Here is an 11142-nt window from a genome sequence, read left to right on the forward strand (position 1 = left end):
GTTTGAACTGCATTCCAGAATCAGAGATGTTAAAAGGATGGCGTATCTGACAGCCTCCCTAAACACTCTTGATACACACAATCGACTGTGGGAACCATGGGTTATGCTGGAGATCCCCACTATCTGATATCCCAAGGATCCCTGACCTCGAGGGGGTCGCCAGTGATTGTGTTTGGTGCCTCTGGGCAGAGCAGAGCCCCTGGAGCGGTTGGTTGTCCTCTCCCACCCTTTCTCTCTCACTTCCCCCCCCCCAACCTGGTTTTCTTCCCTCCTTCTCACTTTTCCGACCTTTTCACCAGGCTCTTTACTTCCTCCACACACTCACAAGCACTTATACAGCAACTCTGAATCCTATCCAACCAACTTGAGGATACCACCGACTGCCTATGGATATATGTTTTGCATGTCCTGACTGAGTTTTATCACTGGCTTTAATCTATATTGATAACTTGTCAGATATATGCTGTATACAATGGTGTGCTTTTTCTTATTTTTTTCTTATGTTGGAAATTTTTGAAAATAAAAATTGTCAGTTTTCAAAAAAAGAAATACCTGTAAAGAAGATCCAGGGATTATGTCTTAGTCTGCCCAGAGTTGAAGTATACTAAATGGCCAAAAGTAAGTGAATGTCCCTCCAGATTATAGAGTTTAGGTGTTTCCACTGAAGGGTACTGGTAATGTTTCAGCATATAGAGATGTTTGCCCTTCAAACCTTGGGCAACAGTTTGGGGAAGGTCCTTTTCTGTTCCAGTATAGGTATTTCCCCCTGTACAAAGCCAGCTCTATAAAGAAAAAGTATGTGTTTGGTGTGGAGGAACTCAAGTGTCCTGCACAGAACCCTGACATCTCAACCTTTTTTGAACACCTTTGGTATAAATATGGAGTCAAGTCTTCTCATCCAACATCTGTACCAGACAAATGCTCTTTTGGCTGAATTGGCACAAATTCCCACTCACACTCCAAAATCTTGTAGAAAATCTTCCCAGGGGAGTGGAGGCTGCAAAAGGGACTGTTAATTAATGCCCATGGTTTTGAAACGGGGAGACTACCAAGCTCATGTAGGTGTAATGTCTGTGTCCACAAAATTTTAGTAATCTAGTGTAAATTAATTATACACTTGTTTTTGGGGAAAAAAAACATTTTGTTAATGCTGGCCAATTAAATTTTTGTTTTCCAGGATGTAAAGGCCCAGAGCACCATCCCACTGCTGGGCTACCTTGTTGACGAATCCCCTCGTGGAGTAGATTTGCAGTTCAGCTTCAAACTTTCCCAGTCTAAGTCAGTTCACTGCTTCTCCGCCGACACGGAGGAACTGAAACAGAGGTGGCTTAAGGTCATCAACCTGGCCGTGAAGGGGTTAACTGAAGAAGATATAGAAGACACACACAGTACAGAACATGGACAGTCAGAAGCTTCTTAATAGCTTCCAGAGTCTTTTATCCCCTGATCAATTAGGACTAAAAATATTGTACATATTAAAGACTCCTTACGCTTAATGGGAAATCTGTGGACTTTGGACATTTGGCTGTTTGGGCCAGGTCACAAGAAAAATATTTAAGAAAAAAATCCTTTGTGCCAACAAAATCCAGTCCCAAGACTTTGTAGAGAAGTGGGTTTGCATATCTTGCTGGCAAGAGACACTAGTAAGGAAAAAAATGGGACTTGTGTTTGGCCTTGATAGCACTACATATTGTTATGCTCCAAATGTTGGAAACTCAAGTCACGTCCTCAATCGTAAAGCAGTTCCATTGGTCACACAAGTGGAGCGGTTCATACTGCTGGTTTGGAGACTGTCAACTGAAGGCTTCAGTTTTAAATATCACTTAGGTGCCCCCAGGCCTCAATCATTGCATTAATAATTGCACAATCAACCACAAAATGTAAAAAAAAAAAAAAAAAAAATTATCAAACTTTTTTTGCATATTGGACATTCAACTTTCTAAATTTAAAGGCACAAAGATTTAAGAGCATGAAAGCACATGGAGGGTTGAAGGAAGGTCTGCGGCCTGTTGCTAAACCTCAGGCGTTTTTGTCAGGAAATTAAGATTTTCTAAATATTTATTAACTGTGAATTGTACAAATGTATTAGTGTATTAAATTGTGAAATATTGCCCAATTTTATAGAGAATTTGCAGCGACCATGTTTTGAACTGCATACGGGGCAGCAAATTAATGTTTGAGCGACTGGTGGTATAAAAAACTATCCTATTTATATTCTGTTTTCTTTTTCTTCAGTAGCTATGAATGGTGGTATGTTCATTGTTTTCAATCCATTTCTCCTTCTTCTTTTCTTTTAGCCTTTTTCAGCAAATATGCGTTACCTGTAAACATTGGGGGATGTGTTAGGAGGTTCGCCAATACAAATGATCATTTATTAGTGTAAATGGGCAAGGGCATGAATAAAGAACATCCACCCTGAAAAGAAAATAGCCTAGCAACATTCGATTTATCCAGCTTTCGCAACAGTATGATCATATTTGTTTTTTTATATTTGAGCATCAAAGCACCTCAGGTTTGTCTCATATGACTTGTTAGACTACATTACATTATCTGTGCTATTCTTGATCTTCGTGTACACCCCTCCCTCCGGTAATTTTATTATGAGTTTCCTTTAAAAGATAAGTTCACCTTTGTAAAAAAAAATATATAAATGCACATCTTTTTTGGAGGTAAAGAAAAGTGCATTTATTATTTTTTATTAAAATTGTATTCTTAAAGTGCATTTATGATTTCTTAATCAAAATTTATTATTTAAAAAATGTGCATTTTTTTTATTTTTTTTTACTAGGAGCCTGCAAAGCAATACACCTGCAATCAGCAGATCACGGATGCTATGCAGGGCTCTTCCAGACGGTCAGTGTAAGCTCTCTGCTTGTACATCATACGGGCAGGCAGTTATAACCTGACAGAGAGCATCAGTGAACTACCTACAGTGGGGAAAATTAATTATTTGATCCCCTGCAGATTTTGTAAGTTTGCCCACTTACAAAGAAATGAAAGTTCCATAATTTTTATCATAGGTGTAGTTTAAATGATAGAGACAGAATATCAACCAAAAATCCAGACAAAAACACATGATTCAAATGTTAAAAATGGAGTTGCAGTTCAGTGAGTAAAATAAGTATTTGATCCCCAAGCAGACATGACTTTGTACTTGGTGGAGAAACCTTTGTTGGCAAGCACAGAGGGTAAAACATTTCTCGTAGTTGGTTGCCAGGTTTGCACACATCTCAGGAGGGATTTTGGTCCACTCTTCTTTACAGATCTTCTCTAAATCCTTAAGGTTTCGCTTGGCAACTTGAAGTTTCAGCTCCTTCCATACATTTTCTATAGGATTAAGGTCTGTACACTGGCTAGGCCACTCTATGACCCTAATGTGCTTCTTCTTGAGCCACTCCTTTGTTGCCTTGGCGGTATGTTTTCGGTCATTGTCATGCTGGAAGACCCATCCACGACCCATCTTCAGTGTTCTCGGTGAGGGAAGAATGATCTCATCCAAGATTTTACAGTACATGGCCCTGTCCATTTGCATTGAATACGGCAAACGGCAAAGTTAGCCTGTACCTTTAGCAGAGAAACAGCCCCAAAGCATAATGTTTCCACCCCTGTGCTTGACTGTAGAGATGGTGTTCTTAGGGTCATAGTCAGCATTTTCTTCCTCCAAACACGTCAAGAGGAGTTAATGCCAAAGAGCTCAATTTTGATCTCATCTGACCACAGCACTTTCTCCCAATCTTTCCCTGAATCATTTAGGTGTTCATTGGCAAACTTCAGACCGGCCTATACATGTGCCTTCTTGATAAGGTGGACCTTCCGGGCACTGCAGGATTTCAATCCATGTCGGCGTATTGTGTTACCAATGGTTTGTTAGGGGACTGTGGTCCCAACTGCTTTGAGATAATTCACAAGCTCCTCCTGTGTAGTTCTGGGCTTATCCCTCACTTTTCTGATGATCATCCTTACCCCGTGAGGCGAAATCTTGCATGGAGCCCCAGACTGAGGGCGATTGATGGTTATTTTGTATTTGTTCCATTTGCAGGTAATCGCTCCAACAGTTGTCTCATTCTCACCAAACTTCTTGCTGATGGTCTTGTAGCCTGTTCCTGCCTTGTGCAGGTCTACAATCTTGTCTCTGATGTCCTTTGAGAGCTCTTTGGTCTTGCCCATGATTGCGAGATTTTATTGGAAGAAAGAGATTTTATGGACAGGTGTCTTTTATACACATAACGAGTTGTCGTTAGGCGCACATTCTTTAATTGACAAGACTAATCTGTGTACCACACGAGCACATACTGTAGCCAGTCTGTGGGAACCAGAATTATTGTTGGTTGGTAGGGGATCAAATACTTATTTTACTCACTGAACTGCAACTCAATTTATAACATTTGTATCATGTGTTTTTTCTTCTGGTTGATATTCTGTCTCTATCATTTAAAATACACCTATGATAAGAATTATAAACCCTTCATTTCTTTGTAAGTGGGCAAGCTTACAAAATTAGCAGGGGATCAAATAATTATTTTCCCCACTGTAGAGTGCTCAACAGCACCCTGGTTGTTCACAAAGTCACAAAGGCTGTTGGTACAGTACTTGTAGTTCTCACAATCACAGAACTGTGTGAATAAATGACGTGGCCAGGTGGGCGTGTTTTTTTTTTTTGTTTTTAAATTGTGATAGCGAGTGCGGGAGAAGATCCCACGCTCTCTGTCACAACAGGGAATCGGGGGGGGGGGGGGGGGGCTGCTGCATCAGTAACATGTTACATGTTACACCCTGAATATGCGTGTAACATGTTACAAAAGGTGAATTTATCCTTTAAACCACAAAATGGCTCCCTATGTTTTGATTTTGTGGTAGACTCTGGCACTGTGTCAACTAGATAGCAAAACAAATAGGGATTACTTTGTGATTGGGCACTAAAATTCATTTCAGTGTGTGTTTTTACCAAAAATAAGTTGCGCAATATCATGCAAGATAAGTTAGCAACTACCATCATTTTATTCTACAGATCCTTTGCTTTCAGAAAAGATATAATGTTTTAGTGCCGGTTCACACCAGCACAATGCGGGAATCAGTGTGATTCTAGTGCCGGTTCCCGCATAGCATAGAACTTGCAGGCAGTTCACACTGCCCTATGCGGACCGCTGCAGGTGTTAATAGAAAGTTAATACAACCCCAGATCGGTTTGCATATCACAGTGCGAACTGTGAATTTGAACAGGAATTGGATTGCATGGGTGTGAACACCGATTCTGGTTGCGGACAAAAAAAAGGGTCCTGCACGATTTTGGTCTGAATGCGATGCAAATTCAGCCATACAATATGGCTGAATTTGCATCGCACAGACATCGCATGTGATCTGCACTGCAGTGCGGTGCGAATCACTTGCGATGTCTGACATCACATCGGTGTGAACCAGTACTTGCCAATAATCTTCAGGTCCTTTTTTTTATTTTTTGCTGCCTATGTCTCATAGGGAAAAATTCCATTCACTTCCTAATTCGGAGACTCAACAGGGAGTTAGGGGAAATCTCTCAAAGTGAGAGGAATTCTCTTCTTAGACTGTGGGGTTAATTTACTAAAACTGGAGAGTGCAAAAGTTGGTGCAGCTGTCCACTGCAGCCAATCAGCTTCTAACTTCAGGTTATTCAGTTAAAGTGGTTGTAAACCTTAGTCATGGAATCTGAGCAAAGCATGTGTATCTGTAGTGTTTATCTCTCTCCAAAGCTCTAAGGCCAGCCATACACTGTTCGAATCTCGACCGGTTCTGAACCGGCTGAGATTCGAATTGTTAATGGGCAGGCTGATCGATCAGCTTGGGTACAACCATCCTGCCAGATTCGCTCCTGATTATCGCAAGCAGCTGCTATAGCCGCTAGCAGTAATCTTCTCTTGGTGGGAACGGCTGCCCCCGCAAGGTTGAAGACAATGTCTCCCGCAGGAGGGATTCCTGGCCAGCCTTAATGTAGTTTTCTCTGGTGCTTCGTTCCTCTGTTATCAGCGTGATACACTTATGAGAATTTTTATCGGGAGGGAGGGGTGGGAGAGCTCAGCAGACAGCTTGTCTATTCAGAACACAGTTCTTCTGCTGTGTGGAGCTCTCACACCCTGTTACTGCAGCCTCTCCACCCCTCCTCTGTGCTCGTGACAGATAAAGAAAGATTTTAACACTTTTCTGCCCTTTAGAAGGGGTTCAGGGAAGAGAAGACTGCAAACAAACAAGTAAATCCTATGTAGGAGGGTTTGTTTCATCTCTGTGTATTATCTGAGGCTATTCACCTCACTAGGTATATGTGAGGGTTTACAACCAAAAAAATCTGGAAGCTGAATGGTTTCTATTCAGAACTCCACCCGATTTTGCACTCTCCAATTTTAGTAAATCAACCCCTGTATTCTCCAGAATGGATATCCCCATTGGAAGGTTTCACCACCCCTTTAAAATTTTGGATTTCCCCTCACTTTCCCTGTGAGCGTGGTCACCAGTACAAACGGGAGGGTAGATCTGCCCAACAGGCACACAGACAGCAAATACAATAGAGGGTTAAAACCCCTTCCCAACGCCATCCAAAAAATAAACAAAAAAAATTCTCCCTAGAAGACACACTTTAAATGTGGAGATTTCAGCATATTGCTTCCCAAACTTAGATTGTAAAGTCTGATTGTAACGTGCGTGGATGGCTTTAACCTTTTGTTGCCTTGTTCTTATTTTTAGATACAGTGCCTTTTCCTCGACTTAAAATTCATGCCTTTATTGCGAATCAGAATTTTGTCGTTGTACAAGAAGTTGTCATGTTGTTAAAGCCTAAATGCTTGTCTATGACTAGAGTACAGTAAAAGCACTTTGACCTACCTGATCCTCCACCCCCCACACTTTCCCTAGTGGTTTTCCCCTGTGCTCTGGCAGTGGACTTTAGCATCTTCATGTCCAATGGAGGGCTATGGTCCCTCCATCAGTCTTGATTAGGAGCCTGATGGAGCAGAGGATCAAGTAAGTAAAAGTTGTTTACCTGGTACTCCTAGGCCTAAATGAGCAGTTAACCCTTGCAGTGCAGGTGCAATCCCACTGCAAGGGAGGACTTTTAGTTTTCCCAGAGTTCAGCTTTGAACTCAAGAGCACAAGATATTGATTGGAGAAATTGAGGTCATAAAGCCCAACAGTATTAGTCAGTGTTAGAACTAGTGTACAGGGGGGTTCTGTACCTGTGTCTGATATGCATTCAGGATGCATTGACACCTGTCCGCATGGTATAAGCATGCATGCTGGTGTGCATTGTGTACGAGCAATGCATTCTTACAACAGTTGACTTTTTTTTTTCCTTTTTTTTTTAATGTTTGTCACAAAATGACATTCCATTCAACCCCAGGCACTGCTTAGTGTTGCAGCGTACAGTGAGATTTGATGCAGCACACTGCACCCCAACACAGTGGTATGCTGTGAACAGGGCACAATAAAAATGGTTGTTTTCTATATGCTCTTCCATTGAGTCTTCAGATTAGCACAGCACGACAGACAAGCCCTTAAAACAACATACATCTTTTTTTTTTTCTTTCCTTACTTTATATAAAATAAAGTGCATCTTTAAAAAAAAAAAAAAAGAAAACAAACCTCAAATGCATAGATACCAACTGTGCCAGATTTGCTAGAACCTTCATGCATCTTGGACCTCGATCCCGATGATGCTGTGTCCTGGAAAATATCCTGGGATGCACCCTTGTACAATAAGGCATTGATTACAATGATTGCGAGCTGAGAGTGGGAAGTTCTGGCATAATTTGAAGGTGGGGATTGGGCAAGCCTGATGTAGACTGTGGCTGGGGTTAAATATGTCTTGAGGACTGGGACTGAATTGTTAGTATGTATGCAAACTCAGGTCAACAGATTCCCATTGATCTCAATGTTGGAGTGTGAACAGTCCAGAGACTGTGTTTGACTTGCTTTGCATCACATTTTTTCAACAGAATGTATCAAAACTGGAGCAGACAGAACCTGGAGCAGCCATGCCTGGCAACCAATCTGTTTTGTATCTTTCATTTCCAGATAGAAGCTGATTGGCTGCCATGAACAGCTACTTTGCATTCTGTCTGCTCCAGTTTTGATAAATCCCCTCCAGCATGTCCCATTTAGTTTACAGCACAACAAACACAGCGTTATGAGTTTAAATGACATTGGCGCTGTTTTTTTATTGTAAGAATGCTGTGTTTTGACAGCAACCCCTGTACACCAGCCCTTAGCCCTGGTTTGCACCAGTGCGGCTTTGAAATTGCGCTACTTCAACGTAATTTCAAAGCCACAGATCAATACGATTTGGATCTCCGATTTCATTGCAGCTTGTGACTCCATGCAAGTCGCAATGAAATTGCAGAGTAGTAGTGCAGGAACCCTTTTCAAAGTGGTTGCAACAACTTTGAAAAATCCATTTTTGATCCATTGCTGAGAATAGGGTGCGACCTGTCATGGGATTTTGAACTGACATGACAAATCACATTGGTGTAAACGAGGGCTTAAATTGAACCTGCTCGCGCTCCAACTGCTCTGTAAGGGTGGGCAATTATGAGGCCAGGTGCACGATTCTTTTTAAGCTTGGCAGACTAAGGCCCCTTTCACACGATCGGACCGTTCAGGTCCGCCTGTCAGTTTTGACGGCGGACCTGAACGGGCGCTCCATGTTAGTCTATGGAGCGTCGGATGTCAGCGGAGACATGTCCGCTGACATCTGACCCTGTCCGATCCGCTGAAGAGCAGACGGATGGCCCTACGTCCAGGTCCGTCGCTGGCGGATCGGATCGGGGGAGATCTGACGAAAACGGACACGCTGTCCGTTTTCGTCCGATCCCTCCATAGGCGGCAGGGGCGCCTGACAAGCCCCTCCCCGCTCAGTGAGCAGAGAGGGACCTGTCATCCGCCGGCTCAGCGGAGATCAACGGACAGATCTCCCGCTGAGCCGGCGGACCGAGGCGGGCTCCGTAGAAACGGAGTCCGCCTCGTGTGAAAGGGGCCTTAGGCCTCGTACACGTAGGAAAATCAGAAGGGGAAATTCGTAAGACGAGCTGTCTGCAGATTTTTGGATCGTTAGTACGGTGCTTTCGACAGCCGATTTTGACTTTTTCATCAGACAAAAGTTGGATGTGCAGACTATAAAATTTTTGTCGGATGTGAACTCAACATCTGATTTTCGGATGGTCAGTACAGAAATCTGTCACACAAAAGTCAAAAATACAAACACGCATGATCGGAATCCAGGAACGAGCCGGAAGAGTTTGGTCTTGTAAACTACTGATTAACATTCGTGACCCGGCAATTGATGACATGTCGAAATGCAGAGCACATTCTCTTCTTTAATGGGATGATAATGAAGCTGCTTTGCATGTAGTTATGCCAAACTTATTTTAAAAGGCATTTGTTTTGTACGATCTGAAAATCGCAAATCAACACTCACCAAACTTCTACTAACATGAAATTAGCAGAAGGGGCCCAAAGGGTGGCGCTTGAGAAATGAACTTCCTCTTTATACTCTCATAGTACGCCACTACGTTCGTGTTTATCAAACGACAATTTGCGGATAGTTAGTATGCTGGACAAAATCCTGCACACACGCTTTTGACAAAAATCAGACGCTCGGTCGTGCAACAATCAGACTGTGTGTTCGAGGTCTAAGCAATGAACTGTCTCCTCGAACATACCAGACACCTTGTTAGAGCAAACTGAGCATCAGAAGGAGGACATATTGTCATGGCAGTGCCACCTCTGTTGGCATGCATGTACGTAGGTAATCGTGGGGTGAAAAAGTCCATTCATATTTGATTTTTGAAAGTCCAAACGTGGACATTTCTTTTAAATATATAGATTTCAGGTAATGGAATATATTAGTTTGTTCATCCTGTTGCGTTAGCCGTCAGTTTTCTGCTTCTCCATTCACCGTCCAATCACAGGCTGGAGGAGAACTAGACCTGATTGTTATTTAAATGCAGCCAGATGGGGCTTTTCTTGTATGGAAGAGCTGTGCCTTTGTACTTTTAAAGTCATATTTAATATAAAGTACATGTCTATCTAAGGCTACACTGTCCACAGGGCGAAAACACTACTGTGCATTTTCACTGCCCAACTAAAGCTGGCCATACACCTATAGATTATCTGCAGATTTTCTATGGTTAGATGGAAAAAGTGCAACAGATTTCTGTATGCTAAACTGTGTGGATGTAGGAATCTCTCACTGGGCCAAGCTTCAATATCTTGCCTGCACCCAATCAGAATGTTCAGGTATTGTGAGAACCAGCGGGGCCGACTAGCAAGATATGGAAGCTTGGGCCAGTGGGAGATTCTTTCATCCACACTTCAGCGTAGATGGAGGAATCTGTTCCACTTTTTCCATCTGACCATAGAAAATCTACAGATAATCTATAGGTGTATGGCCAGTCTAACAGTGTTGCCACCCTGTAAAATGAAGCGTAACAAATAACAGACATAATGGCAGGTTGAACAAGTCATAAAACTATGTTACAGGGGAACTTTGTAAAACAAAAACGAATGTGTTAGGCCGGCCATACACAGTTCGAATCTCGACCGGTTCAGCAGGAATCGGCCGAGATTCTAACCGTTAATGGGCAAGCTGACTACACCAAGTTGATCGGATTTGCTTCCGATTATGGCAAGTTGATTGATCAAATTGGGTACAACCAGCCTGCCGGATTCTCTTGCAAGCGGCTATGGCACTGTCTTCTCCTGGCGGGGACGGCTTCTCCCACCGGGAGAAGACTATTGCTGATTCCCCTGTCAACATTGCCTGTGTTTATGGGGGAATTGTGCAAATTTCTTTGGTTGCAGGAAAGAAATTTGCACTGTATATGGCCTGCCTTAATGCTAGTGTCAGACTAAATCTTGCAAGGCATTTTACTACACTAGGCATTCAGGTTGTACCCTTTTCCCACACAATGAATGCAGTGTCCTGAGAAATGTCATAGCTTCAGCATAAGTATATCCTGTAATCCCCAGACCCCTGCCAGCAAATGACAATCTCTAACAGCAAATATTCCACATATACATTTTTTAAAAATGATATTACAGTTTTAGTTGCAGGCTACCCAAAAACTGAAATAATAAACTGGGCTGGAACCAGGGTAGCCATAATACCCTGGGACAGTCTTC

General features: G+C 42.5%; 1 protein-coding gene across 10 annotated transcripts in view; it reads left to right on the plus strand.

Moving 5' to 3' along the window:
* The window catches only part of FGD4 (FYVE, RhoGEF and PH domain containing 4), a 308743-nt gene extending 301139 nt beyond the window's left edge, over window positions 1-7604 (plus strand). For all 10 annotated transcript variants that reach the window (XM_073621879.1, XM_073621878.1, XM_073621885.1 and 7 more), the window contains one exon: window positions 1178-7604. In XM_073621879.1, coding sequence (XP_073477980.1) covers window positions 1178-1420 — 243 coding nt within the window. In that variant the 3' untranslated portion in view covers window positions 1421-7604. The remainder of the gene's footprint in view (window positions 1-1177) is intronic.
* The last annotated feature ends 3538 nt before the right edge of the window (window positions 7605-11142 follow it).

Source organism: Aquarana catesbeiana, linkage group LG03 (assembly GCF_042186555.1).
Source record: "Aquarana catesbeiana isolate 2022-GZ linkage group LG03, ASM4218655v1, whole genome shotgun sequence".
Taxonomy (NCBI): Eukaryota; Metazoa; Chordata; class Amphibia; order Anura; family Ranidae; genus Aquarana; species Aquarana catesbeiana.